Source organism: Scatophagus argus, chromosome 10, assembly GCF_020382885.2.
Source record: "Scatophagus argus isolate fScaArg1 chromosome 10, fScaArg1.pri, whole genome shotgun sequence".
In the NCBI taxonomy this organism is placed as follows: Eukaryota; Metazoa; Chordata; class Actinopteri; family Scatophagidae; genus Scatophagus; species Scatophagus argus.
Window position 1 is genome coordinate 16169716 of NC_058502.1, and position 20280 is coordinate 16189995.

The window sequence follows — 20280 nt, forward strand, 5'->3', positions numbered from 1 at the left end:
TTACACCTGTCTGTGCACACTCACAATAAATTCCCGTTTTCGACTTACTTGTCAAATGCACCGGAACTAGATATATATTGTAGCTACCCGGAATATACCTGTGAACGAACCAAACATTCGCATAGCAGATAGAAATCATACGAACGCACGACGGGATAGTAAAATAAGAGGTGTAGCTGTTCTTTTCTACATTTTTTTTCTTTTGCGCGTCCATAATGTCTGATGAAGAGGAGGACTACATGTCTGATGCGTTCCTTAGTAAAATGTAAGCGTTTTGTGTGTCGATACTTTCTGTAAAACCTGATGGTGTCGAGATTGTTAAATTGGGAAACTTAAATGCGTGTTTTTATAAAATTAAAGGTTTTTCAAAGTGTCAGTTGTGAAAATATAGCAGTGGGAGTTTACAGTCACTGCTATCATAATGGTTTGCAGTGTTGTCTTATCTCAAGGATTTTTTTCTGTGTTCGTCTGTCTGTCAGACAAGATGTGAAACCAGGTGTCAACATGGTGAAGCGGGCAAAGGAAGCAATGAAGAGGGAGATACGGCAAAAAGAGGCAAACATTAAGAACCGCCAGAAGACCCTCAAGGAGCAGGAGAAGGAAAGCAGAGAAGCAGCTTTGCAGAACTCCATTAGTAACGAGAACAAGGGATTTGCACTTCTGCAAAAAATGGGTTACAAAGCTGGTCAAGGCCTCGGGAAAGAGGGTAAATTTCTCTCTTTACTAAATTAATTTATGTTTAACCTGTGTTTTTGTTGTTCTTGTTGTTGTTGTTGTTGTTGTGAGTAGTAATGTTGATCTCTGTTGCCTCTTCAGGAGCAGGACGGGTTGATCCAATTCCACTAAATATAAAAATGGGTAAGCAATACATATTTACTTTTAAAGTGTGTTTGATAACAACATGTGCAATCCAGCTGATGTGTTACAGTGTTTATGTACTTCTCTTTGCGTGCTGAATCAGACAGAGGTGGCATCGGAATGGAAGAGGCGAAGAAAAGGAAAGCCGAGGAGGAACTTGAACATTATCGTCAGAAAGTGCGAGCAAAACAACAGAATGAGACCAAATCTCTTGAAGATTTTAGGTGAGGTTTGCAGCTGTCTATCAGATAAATTATGTCTCTTGCCCCTTCCTATAACACAGATGGTGTATAGTCTTTATGTGTTGTCTTGTGCTTTTTCATTTCAGGTCAAGAGTAAGGACAGAGAGAGAGGAGCGAAAGATTGAAGGAGATCTCAGAAGGAGTCAGCGAGCCTGTGAGCAGCTGGATAGTCAGAAGGTCAGAGGAATTATGGCTGTAGTACATCCATACATCACAGTGCTCATGCTGTTTTTCAGATTTCTGTTCTCCCTATCATGACAATAAGTACATGCCAGGAAAAGGCCCTGTGCAAGAGAAAAAAAATCTGTTTATTTTGTCTATTCACTCTACATCTTTAAAAATGGCACTTGGGCTTTTCTGTGTAAATCCTTTGCCTTAATTGTCTTTTCAGGGCATCACTGTACCCAGGGAAGACTGGTACTGGCCTAAAGCGGAGACTGATGATGAGGAAGATGCTATTGAAGAGGAGGGGGAGGAGGACATTGTGGAATTAACCGTTAGTATTACATTTACCTTGTTTGGTGATAGAATATGTAATCCTTCTCCATGAATCCAAATCAACTTTTTTCTCAAATAAATACATCTCACAGGATTCTGTGATGATTAATTCAGAATAAAATTAAAGTAGTGCATCTGTTATGCGCATCTCTGTTACAGTCCTTTGACAAACTGCACATTTTGACATCCTATTTGAGGGGAATCCACTTTTACTGCATATGGTGTGGGACCACCTATAATGGTAAGAGTGATGACAACATGGATGTATTTTAATTGTTGTTTTTATTGCTTTTGCTAACATGTATATATACACATATATATATGGAGAGAGCGTATTTATTTTTCTTTTTACAGATGAAGAGGACTTGTGCTCTAACTGTCCCGGGGATACAGCTGCAGACCATGATTGAAAAACACACACACACGCATACACACACTCACAGTAGTGTGAAAGTGAGTGTGTAAACAGCATTGTTTTTATTGTGAAACAGACTCATTACATGTTGCCATAATAAGCAGCTGAGGCAATAATGTGATCAGAATTGGAGATGTACTTGTTTATTGTTACACCTGAATCTGCTGCTCATCTCTGGAAGGACATCACTGTCAATGTTTGTGAGTTGTTGTCGAGTTGTTGTAGTTGTTCAAAATAGCCTTTAATATTTACATTTTGAAATTTGAATTGATCTTTCAAGAGCAATTGCATACGTATGTTTTCATTAAACGTTTTAAGAATTATACCTTGTTATCTATTGTTTTACTTTAGCTGCTTGCAATAAAATGAATCACATCTTCAGCTGTCACCGCTGGATTTCAGTACAGAACACTGGATATTCTGCATTGGGGGCCCATAAAAACACAATGGCTGCCTTGTGATTTTCTTTCTGACCAGCCGAAATATGGTAATCCTGCAAAGCCCTTTACAATACCCTAAACGGATGACTAATACTTGGACGATAAACGATAAAAAATGGGGCATTAACAACTCCAGCTCCCGTATGTCTAAGTTGTAGATGTGATGCTAAAGGCTCTTGGGAACTGTAGTTGCTCGACGCTATCACAATTATCGCTTTGCTAAGGTGAAGAACATATATGTGAGGACATATAATTTTACCGGAGCTGCAAAAGATAACAGTATGCAACAACACAAATAAAACTGTCGAGTCCAACAAAAAAAGCTTGTAAATTTAGAAAACGTAATATTAACATCCATCAAACGGCTGCTGCCGAGAGCAAACACATAACTTCTACTTTTCCAGCATTTTTCCATACAATTCTGCAACTCATTCACGGTGAGCATTTCCATGTTCTTCACATTTGCTCGTACAGTTTGAAGTTTTCAGACGTCCGCGTCAAGGTGCCATGTTGGGTGACGTTTACCGAGAAAACGAAACTTACCGCCCCTGACGTTTTAAGCGAGAGACATGCAGGAAGACATGGAGGCAAAGTGGAGATGAAAACGGAAAACATGCACTATTCCCACATTTGCCCTCAGCTCTCTTATTTTTATGTAATTTAGGTTGACATTCCGCCTGTTGGCTAATTTATAATGGATAACACAAACTACGTCGCTCAACTAAACGAGTACGCGCAGAAAACCAGGTTGGAGCTGAAATACGAGGACGTTGGATGCGTTGGTCCCGATCACATTAAAACGTGAGTTGCACGAAATCTCTTGCATGAAGTGGAAGGATGTAGTATTTTGCGAAATCTGGGACTTAAATAAGCCAGGCCCTTACTCAGGGGGTGTATTTTCCCATCACAAGAACTAGGAAGTTGGTGTATCCCATGCTGCTTTAGGCCATCCATTGTACTGTACCCATGTATGTTTATCCAACAGTACTTTTTGTGTTTTGTTTTTACTAATTAACACACTTTGTTTGCCGTTGCCTCTTATAAACCGCACATGCACTTGATATAACATTCAGTTGATGTTGTAATACCTTCATACTTGAGTTGAGATGTTATTTATTGTTTTCTCTATGCACTGAAAATAATAGGAAGATGTTGGGAGATGTGTGGGTTCTAGTTTAACACCGCTTGAGACCTGGCAGTGATAATGCAGCCTCCATCACACCACATTTTGCATCATCTTGAACTCAGTCGGAGTTGTCTGATCTCTTCTTCAGATTTACCCTAAGAGCAGTTCTGAATGGTAAGGCCTATCCCAATGGTGTGGGGAAAAACAAGAAGGAAGCCCGACAGAGAGCAGCCGAAAACGTCCTGAAAAGCTTGTTGGGGGAACCTCCTGACTCTGTGAGATTATTATAAAGCTATTTGGACTGCATGTATTTGTATTTCTAAGGCTTCAATACTAATTAAAGGCACCCATCTTCTTTTTTGTCATCTTGACAGACAGAAACTAAAGTGGAAGCTCCCACTACACCAGTTCATGAGCCAGTTATTACTCAAACCAACTATATATGTTGGCTCAATGAATATGGTCATAAGAACAGAGTTAATATAAAGGCTGTGGAGTCAACAAGACTGGGACCAAATAATGCCACGCAGTAAGTCTCCACATTGCACCCAAATTCTTAGCTGTGATTTAAAGATGCAGTAAACAGCAGTTTTTATGCTATTAGATGCTGTAGCTTTGTGGTTGGTGATAAGGAGTATCCAGCTGCCACTGGGAAAACAAAGAGGGAAGCCAAGGAGGAAGCAGCAAAGCTTGTGCATCATGAGATATGTGGAGGTAAAACGACAGTAAGTAGTAATACATACTATTTTCATTCAGGTCCTAGTAAAGTGCAGAGGGAACAAAGGAGCTGCCATGCTTGTATTTGTAATATTGTCAAGTCAAGTAGATATTTCAAATGTTTCCCGAACCAAACTGAAATCACCAAATCATAATAGAATCATACTTTTTTGTTTGAAAGCCTGGAGAGGAGAAATACGTCTCATCAAGTCCACTAGAGGAGTCAGACATCTGGTGAGCATAAGCCTTCTGAGTCTGTTTGGTTTGTGTCTGTTTATTAAAAGTTTTAATTAGCATCTGATTTGTCTTGGTGTTACAGTGGTAAGACAAGGAGCTTGAGTTTGACGCCTACAGACGAAGGTTTTATGGAGATAAATTTTGTAGGACACATCAACACCTACTGTCAGAGAACAAAGCTCTCTCATGATTATGTCTTTGAGAATAAATGCGGTCCTCCACATAGCCCTCAGTGAGTATGACTGACTGTAACCTTAACAGACACTACAGACAATGTCTGGAAACTCTTGATAGATATGAGAAGTTTTACTGCAATGATTTAAATGTTTGCTCCCTATCTACACAGGTTTTTCTACAAATTAGTGATCGGCAAAAAGCACTACCCTGTGGGTGAGGGTAGAAGCATAAAGGAAGCTAAACAAAATGCAGCTCAGCTGGCCTGGTCTGCCCTTGAAAAACAGACAGACTTCGACAAGAAGGTGTTCAGTATTTTCTGTTCTTTTGATATGATAAATTCTGTTTTTTTTAATATGCTACCAATGAGGTCCACTGTGTGTGTTTTCTCAGCCTTTTACTTAACCAGCAGTTTTCCTGCCCCACAGAATGATAGACAACTTTCTTTAGAATTCCTCATTATAAAACATGAGGGGCGTTTTTTGTAAGTCATTGAATGTGTGAAGACAGATGACCTGAGAGCTCCCCAAAATTAACTCCAAACATCTTGATTACACCTTGTTGATTGTCTCAAGCACACATTATGAACCCCTTCCCTGTCCATGTTAGCAGAGGGGACAAAGGCCAAACAAAACTTTCAAAGCTCAAATCAGATCAAATAATAGATGGTTTCTGCCATTTTAAGTAGTTGTTACCATTTCTCCAATAAGTATATTTGTTTTTTTCCTGTTATTTGATGAACATAACGTTATGCTCATGAGAATTACACAAATGCTGCACTGCATGCCAGAGAGCATCGGTGGCTGCAGAAGATGGTACAACTGAACACTTCCTCTGTGCTCTCAGTTTTCTTCCTTCTCAGCTATGTCGGATGATGTTGCTCCAGCCGGGGTGTCCACACCACCAAGCACAATGTAAGACACTGACTGAGGAGCACAACAGATGGTGATGTTTGATCTTGACAGTATTCCACTAATGTGTCTTCTGTTCTCCAAGAGAGCCCCGTGAAGCAAAATCAAAAAGCGTTCCAAGGACTGCAAGCGACTCGGTTGTTTTCAGGAATTCATGTACTCCTTCCAAGAATCAGGTCTGCTGTTTCTTATGTAATTCTCTGATGCTGTCATGTGTGATCAGTTTGTAATGTTCAGTCTATTGCAGAAGTTATATTGAGCATCTTTAAGTCACCTTTTGGTTTTGTATGTATGCTTAACTACATTTGGCTATATTCCCTCACTTCTTATTCCAAAGATTCGCAGTCCTATTGGGAAGCCCAAAATAAGGTAAGCCATGTTTCAGAACCCAACGTAAAGCCGCAGTGCATGAACATTTCACCAGATTTTATTGCGGATTATAATTTTTCTTGTCCTGTCAGAATTGCAGCAAATTTTCCAAATGCCTGCAAAAACAGCAAAGAGGTAAAGTAAGAAGATATTAATCATGCTATTTTATCTTGTCTAACATTTTAATCTCTACATCAGCATTTTTATTTTATTTGTTAAGGATGTAATCAATTTCAATGCCAAGAATACAGGAACAACAACAACAACACCAGTAAATTCAAGGTATGGAAAATGATAACGCTGAATTACAATATGAGGTGCATGATTTTTAGCACCACTGTGGCCCAAAGTTTAATATACACTCAGAGAAACATTTTTCCATTCAAAAAAATTCACATATAACATTCAACAATACTTGTGTTAAACTCAACAGGTTTACATCAGAGTTTGACTCCTTGCTGTGCCTCGGCAGCGGAGCCTTTGGTTACGTTTTCAAGGCGAAACAAAAACTGCTGGACAAATATTTTGCTGTAAAGATTGTTCGCTGCAAAGAGTAAGTAAAGTGTGTGTTATTTTGTTTACCTGTTTAAATGAGCGCTATATAGTAAATTAATTTAATCTGTTGAAATTTTGAATGATGGAGTTGTGTTCTCGTTCTGTTTTCAATCAGAAAAGCTCTACGGGAGGTGGGGGCATTATCAGACCTCCATCACTGCAATATTGTTCGGTACTACACATGTTGGTTGGAGGATTCAGGATACCAGTGGGGCAGTGCAGCTGGCAGTTCCAGCAGTTCACAGTAAATCCACTTATTAAAATCCTTACTGGACTTACTTTTCTGCTAAAACAACCGGTGTGTCATGTCACAGTTTTTCTCTTCCTATTTTTCTAGGTCAACTGATGATTCGCTGCTGAAATACCTCTATATTCAGATGGAGCTGTGCAGCACCAAAACACTTAGAGTGTGGATAGATGAGAAAAATATTCAGAATGTGAGGAAATCTCTGCGAGACTCAAAGAGGAGAGAAGAAAGTCTAACTATTATCATCCAGATAGTCACTGGAGTCGAGTACATTCACTCCAAGATGCTCATCCACAGAGACCTGAAGGTGAGAGGAAGAAGTGAATCAAATCGTCCTTATGACATCACATCTTTCATGAAGGTACATCTTGTTTCTGTCTTTCCCACGGTTAGCCTGCCAACATCATGTTTGGGCAAGATGGACAAGTGAAGATTGGAGACTTTGGTCTGGTCACTGCTGAGAATGATGACGGTGCTGAGAGCCTGATGGAGAGGACGGCGTACAAAGGAACCCCATCTTACATGGCTCCTGAGCAGGTGAGATGCTCTGTGCACACAGTGACTTGAGGCTCTTCTCTGTTAAAACTGTCGAGTTAATGTGCCTTTGTCCATATTGTGTGGTTGTTTTATGACAGAGGAGCAGAAACGGGAGCACTTATGACCGAAAGGTGGATATATTTGCCTTGGGGCTGATATATTTTGAACTCCTTTGGAACCTCCAGACCAACCATGAGAGAAAAGCGGTGAGTTGGGCAGAGAAATTATGCTATGCAGTATATGACAGCTGTTCACAGTGCAGCAAACAAAGACTTACACACAAAGAACAAAGAAATTGAGACTTTGGTCTGGAATTGACACTTTTTGCACATGTACATATTTTTTGCAGCTCTGTTATGTATCAAGTAGAAACATTTAAAATCCAGACTCAGGTCTCAGTGTCTCCTTTGCTGACAGTTTTGAAAAGCACAACTCACTCCATGCTTACCTTTATTAAATGTTCACTAATAAATACTTTGTCACATAAGTTAAGCAAAGTGCCTTTTCAGACCTTTAGGCATGTCATAGCAGTAAAATATTATATATTATAGATATTATTGTTGTGACAAAACAGTGTCAAAAATGCCTTCTCTGAAAAAGGCCTACTGGACAGCTTATCACTTTGTGTCATGAGAGTTACATGTTCTTTCTGTGTTTTATCTTTACATGAATTCCAGATTTGGGATGAACTTAGAAACCAGAAACCTCCTCAAGGATTTTTGCACAATTTCCCCTATGAGGTACACCAGCTTTCTTTCTTTCACTTGACACATAAAACAGCATTTTCCATACGGTGGCCATCAGTAGTGATGGTCACCAGCAGGGGAGCAGCGAGGCTGAGGTAAAGGAGTTTGCATTGTTACTACAGTTCATCTGTGAGGGTTTAATGATGAAGAGACTAAACAGGGCCGCTGCTGAAGTGTCTGTGCCTGTTTGTGTGCGTTTAATCACAAGTTTGTGGAAAAGACTTGTGTTTGGTCACACAAGTAAAGTCAGCATTTGGGAAATCCTGGCAGAATTTGTTGATATTGCTCTTTCTGTTGTTTTTTGTTGCAGAACCAAATTATAAAGTCAATGCTGTGTGTGAAGGCTGAAGACCGACCTGAAGCAAGTAAACTAAAGAAGGACTTGGAAGAGTACTCTAATATAGTTGCACAAAAATATATGCATCGCGAAAGTAAGACTGTTTGATTACAGCAAGGAAACACTCAAACAACAGACAGAAGCTCCACTATTTGCATAATACTTTTGACTGGTACTAACATTTTATGAACTGATGTAACAAAATGTGTCATAATTATGTGCCATCGATGGGAAAGGGCACATAACTTTAAGCATTGTGTAATCATGGAATGCATTTTTGTTCCATTCTAACAAATAATCATGTCCTGGGTAATTAACTTGGTCAGAAATAATGTATACTATGTTGGAAATGGTAATCTGTTTCAAGTGACATTACACCCTTTGCTGTCTTAATCAGTAGGATGAATCGGAAAATAAAACATCAGCAACAAGGGTGTAATGATCATTCATCTTTTGTAATGTTTGTACATGGTCTGTTGTATTTCGTATGATTGGTGAATTGTAGTGGAGCAGGATGAAGAGGATTCCTCTACTGATGCTACTATACTACTTCTCTTTCAAGGCTAAGACCAGTTCTTTACCTCCATGTAGTATGTGTAAATGTTTTAGTGTTCACTTATACATTTGACCATGGTCTGTTCTCTGTGGAAACAATATATGCAGCCTGTAAATGCCCATGAAAGTGACGATTGAGTCATTTTCAGAGGCTTTGCATGAAAGTGTTGTAAGATTCAAGCTTGCCAGCCTGCAATAGAAGCAGTGAAGTCTACCACTGTTGCAGCCTTACAAGCCAATTAGAGTTCAAAAGCAAACAGTATTCATAGAAAAGGGACTCAGCAACCTATAAATGCAGCACAGGAATGTCAGGAGCCAGGAAGAGGGCACAGCCTGGCTTCTCTGGGTTGGCAACAGCTACTTTGACAATGCAGAAACAATCCCAGATGCCTGAGCTCTTACAGGTAAGAACTTAAAATCGACTTGACTGAAGTTTTTTAATTAAATATATAAATGAACACTACTCTTGGTTGGATCCAATGGATCAGTAGATCCGGTGGATAAGACTATGGCAGGCTGCATTTGCAGTATGGGACCTAAGTGTGTTAGATATTGTGTGTGTGTGTGCTCTGTGGAGAGGCTGGCAGTGTCACTGGCACTGCAGTGACTCAACAATAAACCAGGAAATGTCTAAATTAAGCTCTGTCCCTGTTTCCGTCTCAGCAGCCTGACAATTGATTACACAAGTCAAGAACAGTACTGTGTTCTGCAGCAGCAGTCTGAAATTTGTAATAAAAACGGAATAGCTTTAAGGTCTTAAGATATGGAGGACAGGACCTGGAGGACCTGTGCACATCCACACAGCCAGGCACAGTCAGGCATAGCTGCTGGCAGCATGGGACTGACAGGCCATCTGAGGCACTGGTGCCAGACCAGGAAAGAGCCCTAATCTAAATTAGGGTCTAACCCCCCCCCACCATGACACTGTGCACACCACTGGTCAATGGATTCATGATGGGTAGGAGTAATTGATCCCCAGTTTCACTTTTGATTCACCTTACAAAGTCATACCACGTGACATCCAGTGAATAACTTTAATACGAGGAAATCGAAACTTAAAGGTACGAAAAGTCAGCAGAATCGAAACAACACAGGACACACAGGCTGTGAGCAGAATCAAGACCCGAAGGGGAAAGAAGAGCATCGTCGTTTATGATGGATACTGGAAACTACATAGCCAGACTGAACGAGTATGCACAGAGAAAGCGCTTCAGTTTGACGTACGAGGACGGCGGCTCTGATGGCCCTGACCATAACAGAATGTGAGTTTAAACGCTCTCTGGTAATTACAAAGCGGCTGCACATTATTTTATACAGTGTCAAGACAACACCCACAGAAAGTTAGTGATCAGATACATTTTAGGTGGTGTATCCGAAACCCCTGAACGACCGTGATTTGACTGAGTTTAGTTTAATTTAGCTCACATACTTGTTGTCTTAAAGATTTTTCACATGACTTTAACCTCATCTGTTTTTCAGAGAAAGGTGGAAAGGAGGAGCATAAAGTGTACAAAGTCATCCTTGTTTAAAAACAAGTCTTTCCTGTTGCTGCAGATAGCATAACAAAAAAGTATAACAAGTAAGAGAATTCCTCCACAGATTCAGACAGAGGGCAGTCCTTAATGGTAAAGTCTATCCAGATGGGCTGGGCAAGACCAAGAGGGACGCCAAGCGTGAAGCAGCTAAAAACGCCCTGAATGATTTGGGGAAAGGACATCAGGACTCAGTTGACCCAGTAAGAATTTAGTTCCTCTTTGCTTAACTAGTGCATGTTGAAATTATTTCAAAAGATGTTGCGTTCGTGATAATAGTCACTATTTTGGTGGGATCCCATTTTCAGTGAAAAAAATAAATAAAAATAATGATGGCATCTCTGTAACACCACAGTGGGTCATTTGATGTGACATATTTTACTGTATATATTTATATTTTGCACTTAGCTATAGTGATTTCTTTAATATTTCAATTGTTTGTGTTAATTGTTCCCTAATTGTAGGTATTTACAAGAACAGGAATTGCATATGTCTCCTTTATGTATATTTGTTATTTTCTTGGCAGACAGAAAGTGCAGCAGAAGCTTCTGTTGTGCCAGTTCATCAGACAAGAACTGGGGACATTAACTATATATGCTGGCTCAATGAATATGGTCAGAAGAACAGAGTTACTATAAAGCCTGTGGAGTCAACAAGACCGGGACCAAATAATGTCACGCAGTAAGTCTCCACATTGCATCCAAATTCTTAGCTGTGATTCAAAGATGCAGGAAACAGAAGTTTTTATGCTATTAGATGCTGTAGCTTTGTGGTTGGTGATAAGGAGTATCCGGCTGCCACTGGGAAAACAAAGAGGGAAGCCAAGGAGGAAGCAGCAAAGCTTGTACATCATGAGATATGTGGAAGTAAAACAACAGAGGTGAGTAATACACACCGCTTTCTCCTGGATTAATCACAGGCCAGTCTTGTAAGAAGTACTGTGGCATGACTTTTGTGTATCTAAAAATTGTAAAAAAAAAAAAAAAAATGCAAAAACTGTGTATCTAAAAACTGTACCTTTGTAACTGTCAAGAACGCAGATGGGTTTTCCAACTCTGCACCAATTCAAGAAAAGGCAGATTCAGTTTCTGATATCTGGTGAGTAAATCACAACACCAGTGGCTTGTTTAATTTTCATGTATTCATCAGTGTGACTTGTTACTTTTTTTATGACAGTACTAAGACAGGATGCCTCAGCTTGAGCTCCAGCTTTACAGAGACGAATTACATCGGAATTGTCAACCACTATTGTCAGAAGACAAACAGCTCCCTTAAATTTATTGAAGAGAGATGTGGTCCACCTCACAACCGTCAGTGAGTATGAACTTGAATAGACACAACAGACGCTAACTTTTCAGAGATGCCCAATCGGAAACAATACTAAACTGTTTTATACTGATCTAAACTTTTTCCTCTTTGTCAAAACCAAACAGATTTTTCTGCAAAGTAGTGATCAACAATAAGCAATACTCTGAGGGTGAGGGTAATACTGTCAAAGAAGCCAAACAAAATGCAGCTCAGCTGGCCTGGTCTGCTCTTCAGGAACAGTCAGACTGGGACAGCCAGGTATTTGACATTTTCTACTCCCTTTATAACATCTCACTCACTTCGCCAGTTTATTAGATACAGCTAGATAAAACTAATGCAGCCTAATAACATTCCTGCCACAACTCTTACCTTCATTACTATTAATGTTCACTTATTGTTGAAACTAACTGAGAAGTGTCTCAGTTGTTTTCCTGCCCTCACTGATCAACAGCACCGTAAACTACAGTCACCAAAACAATCATAACATTTGATCAAACGTCTCTAAACCAGTTTTAACAAAAACTGAACATTATAATCTTCATGAAAGTAGGATTTATGGCAGATTCTTCCTCAAGTGCTTTTATTTTGAAAGCCCTTTCTATAAAACATTCAAGCAAGGCATTTTTTTTCATTGCATTGTGGTTAGTGATATTTCCTAATGCCATCAAGTGGCAGCAGATCTCAATCTCAGCTGCTTCTGAATAGTTTTGAATGAAATTGTTCCTCTGAGGTGAAATCTTACAATCAGTGATTATGTCTAACATGACCGTATGTTAAACAGCTTTTCTGTGCATTTCAGGTGTCTGTCAGATCAACAGCATCCAACGATGGTGCACGACCTACATTGTCAGTGCAGTCATCTACACAGTAAGGCACTTGTCATTTGTAGGAGAAGCAGGCTGTACTGACGAAGCTGTACTCACGTCTCTCATTGTATTCCCTTAGGGAGTCCTATACATCACCGTCAAAAAGCACATCAGAGAGCACAAGTGACTCTATAATATTCGCCGATTCATCAAACCCCTCCAAGGCTCAGGTCTGTTCTCTCAGAATGGTAAAAAATCTTTAGTAGGTACAACACAATGTGCACTTATGAAGACTGAATAGCTTTAGTTTGGGTTCATATTTGTGGTTAAATAAGATGAAAGGTATGGCTGAGATGAAAAACGGTGATGGAAGAAGTATTCATATAATTAATAGTCTGACCCACATCAACTGTAGCTCCATCAGGTATCTCTGTTCTGGAAACACTGGTACAGTTATCTCTTTTTAAATTTATTGTATTTTAACTTTTGATATCAACTATGTTATTTTTAATTATTTATTTATTTATTTTCTTAGCTTTAGGCTTTTATTGTATGTGTTGTGTGTCGGTTGTTGTGTTTGTCTTGCGTATGGACCTTGAATCTGAAATAAAGATACATACATTCAGATTCTTTACTTAAATAAAATAAATATATAAAAAATACCACGTTACACAAATACTCAACTACAAGTAAGATTCTGGGGCTCTAAAGATGTTCTTAGATTTATGCTTGAACTTTGTCTTAAGATCATTTCTGTGGGCCTTGCATTTTCTTGCTGCAGATGTCTATGGGTGAGCTTAGTTTAACTACTTTATATACTGTCGGTTAGTTTAATCTACTGCAATGCATCATATTCAGTAAGAGCATCATATGTTTGTAACATCGCTGTTTCTATGAGCTCAGAAAGACGAGCCTGTTTTCAGCTTTGTGTGCATTTTACATCTAATCCAGGAGGGTCTTTAAATTGTTTCTTTAGCTGAACACATAAGACAATTTTCTCGGTTTATTACAAACATTCACAACACATTTGGAAATACAGGTTTTTCACTGGACAGGAAAGGTTCGTTTACAACATTTGTCTTTCAGATGTGGTTGAAGTACATGATATTTACATGAAAAAGAAGTACAAAAAATGCTGCATTAACTTGTATGAAAAAGAAGTACAAGTACCTTGAAACTGTACTAAAGTGCAGTACTTGAGTAACTGTACTTCCTTAAATTCCACCACTGGGGAAAAATGACGAGAAATAATACATATTTCACATTACTTTCCAACCATATGACACCGTACATAATGTTAGTAATGTGGAAAACTGTAAAAATTAACTATTTTTTGTGACTTGCAGATGTCCTCCTCGTTCGCTGCATCTAGTGATGATGCATCAACCAGGTTCTCAACTTCACTTAGTGACCATAGTACTAAAATATTCTAGAGCTTAATGCTGAAAATGTTTTACTGATGCCTTTTGCTGTGTTCTCCTAGAGAGTCTTCTGCATCGTCACAAAGCATGCCGGTGGCTAAAAGTAGCTCAGGAATATGCAGTGCTTCGCCAAACTCTACAGAGGATCAGGTCTGCACTTTTTATCACAATCTTTAAATTTATGATGGTTAAAAAATCAGTTCTCTTTGTTCTGCTTCCTCTGTATTTTAGTTTTTATAAGAGCAAGGATGTTGTCTAGTCAAAGAAAGTAAAGTTAAAGTTGGAAATTTATGCAAATGTGATACCAGTATTTGTTTTGACGAAGAAGTAAACATGTCAAACATCCTCTATTCCTCACGAGGCAGAGCAGTGGGTTTAAATGCTTCACCTGCTGGTGTTGATGTGAGATGAAGACAACAGGACACTGAAAGAGAGAGAAAGCATGGACTGAAAAGCTCAGATAAAAATATAGGCAACACATAGTACGGTTATTATTTTGCTTTGATTAGGTGTGGTGATCTACTTCCTTGTACTGTAACTTGTCTTTTGTCTTCCTCTTGTAACTTCAGTATGTGAAGAGGTGTCTGTTGGACCAACAGGAAGGGGACTGGCAGTGTAGTTGCTATCTAACACAAGATCAACTGCTGTTGATCTATTATCTACTGCTCAGTCAGTCAATCCCAGTGTTACACATTTTCAGCTATCACACTGCTCTAGCAAAGTTGATGTGCAGCAGTGCTTGTCTGACTAGGACCACCTGTTGGTGGAGATGTTTGCCTATTTTTGTGTGATTGTTTTGTTTGTGTGAATGGCATCTATAATTGCATAGCCTGTTCGGTTGCTCTCCTTTTTACAGACAGCTCCAATGTCACTACTAGTTACACTATATAGACACTATATAAAAGTATTGGCACATGTAACCATTACACCCCATTCTAAATATATAGACAGCAACATGGAGTTTGTCCCCCCTTTACAGCTATATCAACTTCCACTCTTCTGGTTTCCACAAGATTTTGTAGTGTTTCAGTGGGAATTTTTGCCCAATCATGTAGTAGAGCATTTGTGAGGTCAGGTACTGACGTTGGACCAAAACGGCTGGTTTGCAGTCTCAATTTAATTTCATTCCAAAGATGTTGGATGGGGTCAAGATCAGGGCTCTGTGTGGGCCAGTCAGGTTTTTCCACACCAAACCCATCCAGCCACGTCCTTTTGGAGCTTTGTTTTGTGCACTGGGGCACAGTCATGCTGGAACGGAAAAGGACTTTCCCCAAACTGTTGCCACAAAGTTGGAAGCATAGCATTGTCCAAAATGTCTTGGTATGCTGAAACATTAAGATTTCCCTTCACTGGGAGTAAGGGGCTGAGCCCAAGCCCCGAGAAGCAGCTCCTGTCCAAATACTTTTGTCTATATAGCATAAGTTACTGCTGTAGCTAGCAGTCAATTTCTGACAGCTCATTTGCTGTCCCCACAACCCCTTGAGGCAAAAGTACATGCTACTGAGTTTACTCATTGTGCTCCTCCAGCCATGTAAACACAAGATCTGTCAAGTATAAACATTGCCATGTCATTTCCCTGCATTTCACTCTTCTTACACCTGTCCTAGCTGCTTTTAAAGAAAAAAAACAGGATTGTTACAGCTAATTTTTACTTTTATTCAAATACATCTACAAATATTTTTGCTGCCTCAAGAATTACAGATACAAATACTGGTCTCACTGCACATCCCCACTACTTGTTTGTTCATTGTATGTCCTAGTTCCTAAAGAGTATACAACACTAAGTGTTCAAAAATTTCAATTTATTTTAATCTTATATTCTCTAAGCATCCTATCAAAGACAAGAATATTGGAGGAAGACCAAATAACACCCAGACAAGGTATGAAAAAAATATTCAATTGTAATTAATGCAGTATGTTTATGTAGTACGGTTGTCATTTGTGCATTTCGCTCAAAGTAATTAATGTACTCTCAAGAAGAAATTTCTCTTTTCTTTTTTTTTTTTTTTTTTTTTTAACCCTTTTGCCTATGCAACGGTGATCATTTCAGCAGGTTTATTTCGGAATTTGAGCCCATGGACTGTCTTGGAAGTGGAGGATTTGGTTCAGTTTACAAAGCAAGACATAAACTGACAGCAAAGGTTTATGCTGTGAAGATTGTCAGCTGGGAAGAGTAAGTATACTGTAGGTACCAATGTGCATTGTTGCATGTACTGTGTGTGGGCAAGTACTTGGTGTACTGAATAATTTTCTTGTTCTCCTTTGGATCAGGAAATCTCTTCGAGAGGTGAAGACATTATCAGACCTCCAACACCCTAATATCGTTAGGTACTACACAGTCTGGATGGATACTTCAGGATACCGATTCAACTCCTCCCAGTAAGTCCCTCAAGTCTTAACTTTTTATTTCAAGGTAAATGAGAGTGATTAATTAATAATTGAAATTAAGTAATAATTGTTGTTAATTAAGTAATTACTTATTTCGGCTCTCACTTTTCTAGGTCTGCATCAGAAAGATACCTCTATATTCAGATGGAGTTATGTGGCACTAAAACACTACGGGGGTGGATTAAAGAGATGAATGATCAGAATCCGCAAGACCCCCATAGAAGAGAAAAAAGTCTAAGCATTGCTCAAGCAATAACCAATGGAGTCGAGTACATTCACTCCGAGAAGCACTTCCACAGGGACCTTAAGGTGAGACCAGACTCTGCAGTATGAGGCGGTGACGAAGAGTTTACAAAAGCGTTTGAAACACATAAGTATTCTAACCTCAGACAGTTACATGCACAACCCAGTAGTGATGCTGATTTACAGCTAACGGTCTAAAGAGCAGGATAGAGCAGGAATGACCGTCATGCTCAGGCTCCGTTGTAAAATGAGCTGAAAAACATCACACAGCTGGGCCACACATCCTTTCGGGAGTTTGGGGCTCAAGCCATCTGGGCCTGCATCTGGACATAGGCAGCTGAGCATCCCTGCTGATGGTTGAGTCCATTGTGACGTGGTTAAAATCCCCAGATATAGCAATGAAGACATCAGGATGCTGAGTCTGAAGTCCGGCGGTCGCAGAGATGATGATGTCAGCAGCCCACGTCGTGGAATGTGTTCTACACACAACACACAGTCTAGGTTTATACAGTGAGATTGTGTGGAGTAAAGTAGCTGTAAATAATAGTAAATCCGTAAGTAGTAGTAAATCTGGAGCTCCTCTAATCTTCTCAATGTGCATTCCACTGATGTCAGAGACGACTTGTGGGTCACTAATGTGTAACAAGTAGAGTGTACACATAGTGTGAACCTGTCTAAGCAGGCACATCTTACTATCCATATAACGTACCCTGTAAATTACAGGAAAAACATTGCGCCATTGACTTTAAACCAAGTTTTGTTGGTCCAATGGTCCAGTGGCTTGCTTCTGCTGCATCAAGATAGCAATGCGCAAACAATGTCACACGATCACACCCTATTTAAACACCACAGACTCACAGGTGGGCACAAGAAAATATGGGTGTGAAAATGACAACTAGCAGTGACACCTCCAATGTGCTCTGTGTCACTTCATGCCATGCATAGGATAGAGTCCTCTTGGTTGATCATTTATCTAATCAACTGTGGCTTCAACCACAGGTACCTTTTTAAAATTAATTTCAGGCTCTATGTTCACTAGTTGGTATGTTACTGCTCAACATGTGAGGAAATGTTTATTTGTTTCAATTTCTGTTTTTGCTTTTCAATGATAAGCCTGAAAACATCCTGTTTGGACGGGATGGAACCGTGAAGATTGGGGACTTTGGCCTTGTCACAAGAGATGACGATGAATTTGATTTGATGGACAGAACAGTGGGAAAAGGAACGCCAACTTACATGGCTCCTGAACAGGTGAGATGGTCTATACTGACAATAACTTTTAATTCTTTTATATTATTGTTGTTGTAATGAGTTTTATAAGGTAGGGTTCCTTTGGGTCAATCACACTTTCCCATTCTGGAGTTCCTGAAGCTCACATCGGACTATACTGTTGGCAGCAGAGAGCTCAGTGCACTCCAACTTATGAAAATACAGGGAAAAGGGAAAGCACAGACAAATTATGAAAACATCATCAATTTAACAGCACATCCAAATACACAAATGAACTGCAGACAACAACCAAAGTGCTCATGTAAAACATATTTTTTTTGTTTTGTTTTTTGGTGTTCTTTTAAATTAAGGTAATTGATTGTGTTTTCTTGTTTATGTCTTGAAAGGGTAGTCTAATAAGCAAAAAAAAAACAAAAAACAAATATCAAGTCTTTTATCTGCTATGTTGTTTTGTATTGGTTCTCCATCTCTGTGCAGCTTTTTGATTTAACATGGCCACACAGCAAAATCTTGTGACCATGGCTGTCAAAGCAGCTTCATTTGTAATTTATGTTAGATAAGTGTCAGATAATTACTGCATGACTTGATGAGATAGTATAGTGACCAACTTTGGATGTTTTTCCAAAACATATCCTGTCAACATTTGCTGAATCAGTGCCAACAGAACATTATTTTAAAACCTAATTGCAGCTTTAAGCAGTAAAGACAGAGCGTAAAGCTGGAGCGTCATGACCAACCTGTAGAAGTAGGTAATCTGTGATAATTAATGAAAAAATAACATTTGCCAGCATTTGTCTGTACTGTGCTTATTTTCTGCCACAGAAGAAAGAAAAGAAATATGGCCGAAAAGTGGACATTTTTTCCATGGGGTTGATATTCTTGGAACTCCTTTGGAAAGTCTCTTCTTGGCATGAAAGAGGAAATGTGAGTCTTTTATAAACGTAACATTGTGTTTTGTTATTACTTATTTTTTCTTGTATGTAGTTGTAGCTTTCAGAATCTGAATTATTTGTAAATTATAGGGTATCTAACATTTTCTCTCATCCTTTTATGATTGCTTGACACCAGCTTTTCCGTGATGCCAGATGTCAGATGTTCCCCAAAGACTTTTCACTGACTTTTCCCCAAGAGGTAGATGACCATATTTTGTTATTCTAACTGATTGCCACTTGCCACTTAAAACGCTATTTCTCAGTCAGTCATGATGGTCTGCAGTAGTGGGAAGCTGACATGCAGGGGGTTACACTGTTACAACAGCTGTACGTCTCTAAGGGCTGAAGGTCAAAAAGGCTAACCATTGCTCTCTGCTGTCTGTGTGTTGGTTGGACGTTGGAAATACCGTGAAGTGGGTTTCGGCCCTATTTGTAGCACGCCACCATTTATTGTTGTTGATATAAAGATGTCAGTAGCAGTTGAATTTGTTGTCTTTCGCAGAGGGAAATCATTAAGCCAATGCTGTGTGAGAAGCCAGAAGGCCGACCTGAAGCAAGTGAGCTGAAGAAAGACCTGGACAAGTGGGCTCAGATATTCAATACACAAAGCCAGCCAAATGAAAGTGTTACTGTCTGATTATCATGAGGAGCTGTGATAAGTTATAAGAGTGCAAAGAAATTTGTCTCACCCGATGTCCGTCATTCAGTGGAACATGAAATCAAAATTTATTGTGATTTTTAAAAGTAACTTTCACATTAATGCATATCTGTTGAGCTTTTTACTGTTATTTTGTCAACAGACTTTTTATTCCATGCAGGAGCAGGTTAAATGCATTGTACTGGTAGTGTTACACAGACTTTTTTTTGTTTGTTTTTTTACTGAAAATGTTAATAATTGTTATGCAGGGTGGAACGTGCGGTAGTCAGGTGAAAATTGTTCAGTCTTGACCTGACATCTGATTCCTAGGCAGCAGGAAGCTTTTCTGTGGTTTTGTTTTGTTGTTTGTTTTGGGTGTGGGTTATATTCATGAATCGCTGAAAACATCATTGGGAAATACTGGAAATATTATTGATATTTCCGCTTTATTTCAGTTTTATTTTTTTTAATTAGAGGGTGGACAAATTCACAAAATTAGAATCTGATCAAATTCAATGTAAAACGTGGAATCATGTTTACAACAGTACGTGTTAATATTAGACTGGCTGCTGTACCATCATGTTTTATCAGTGTAATTATTTAATTAAAGGCTTTTGCTTACCATTTCTTTTGACTATTTTCTGTGTTCGTCTAATCATGTACATTTTAAAACTCATAAATCAGTGTTTAACGGTAAATAAAAATGTTAGTGTGATTATGTGAACTGACAAGGCTGCATAGTACAGCTGCAAGGAAGCAGAGAGCATACACTAAGAAGAGTATTTATGTGCCTGCAACATTACCTAACATGCAACCCAT

The 20280-nt window shown here is 39.1% G+C and overlaps 2 protein-coding genes across 4 annotated transcripts; both read left to right on the forward strand.

The window, feature by feature from the left end:
* The first annotated feature begins 95 nt into the window (after window positions 1-95).
* LOC124065839 (G patch domain-containing protein 11-like) lies at window positions 96-13027 on the forward strand. 3 transcript variants are annotated; one of them, XM_046401657.1, is made up of 27 exons: window positions 2986-3254; window positions 3728-3854; window positions 3954-4108; window positions 4184-4304; window positions 4478-4530; window positions 4616-4765; window positions 4880-5012; window positions 5554-5621; window positions 5704-5794; window positions 5956-5987; window positions 6080-6122; window positions 6208-6269; window positions 6421-6540; window positions 6658-6786; window positions 6880-7096; window positions 7183-7326; window positions 7425-7532; window positions 8004-8066; window positions 8383-10226; window positions 10564-10699; window positions 11023-11177; window positions 11253-11376; window positions 11530-11594; window positions 11673-11810; window positions 11930-12062; window positions 12604-12650; window positions 12750-13027. In XM_046401657.1, exons 19-27 carry the CDS (start codon window positions 10117-10119, stop codon window positions 12871-12873), a joined length of 1032 nt encoding a protein of 343 aa, XP_046257613.1. In that variant the 5' UTR covers window positions 2986-3254; window positions 3728-3854; window positions 3954-4108; window positions 4184-4304; window positions 4478-4530; window positions 4616-4765; window positions 4880-5012; window positions 5554-5621; window positions 5704-5794; window positions 5956-5987; window positions 6080-6122; window positions 6208-6269; window positions 6421-6540; window positions 6658-6786; window positions 6880-7096; window positions 7183-7326; window positions 7425-7532; window positions 8004-8066; window positions 8383-10116; the 3' UTR covers window positions 12874-13027. The 3 variants fall into 3 exon arrangements, with proteins under 3 accessions (XP_046257614.1, XP_046257613.1, XP_046257612.1); XM_046401656.1 differs by having other exon boundaries at window positions 12604-12671; window positions 12750-13021; XM_046401658.1 differs by lacking the exons at window positions 7425-7532; window positions 8004-8066; window positions 8383-10226; ... (6 more) ...; window positions 12604-12650; window positions 12750-13027 and adding exons at window positions 96-265; window positions 480-706; window positions 817-858; ... (2 more) ...; window positions 1492-1596; window positions 1758-1839 and having other exon boundaries at window positions 1953-3254; window positions 7183-7325.
* A 793-nt stretch (window positions 13028-13820) lies between these two features.
* On the forward strand, window positions 13821-20085 carry LOC124065840 (eukaryotic translation initiation factor 2-alpha kinase-like). Its single transcript, XM_046401659.1, has 10 exons — window positions 13821-14000; window positions 14094-14181; window positions 15859-15911; window positions 16082-16204; window positions 16303-16410; window positions 16533-16728; window positions 17776-17913; window positions 18715-18816; window positions 18961-19023; window positions 19327-20085. Exons 1-10 carry the CDS (start codon window positions 13957-13959, stop codon window positions 19459-19461), a joined length of 1050 nt encoding a protein of 349 aa, XP_046257615.1. The 5' UTR covers window positions 13821-13956; the 3' UTR covers window positions 19462-20085.
* The last annotated feature ends 195 nt before the right edge of the window (window positions 20086-20280 follow it).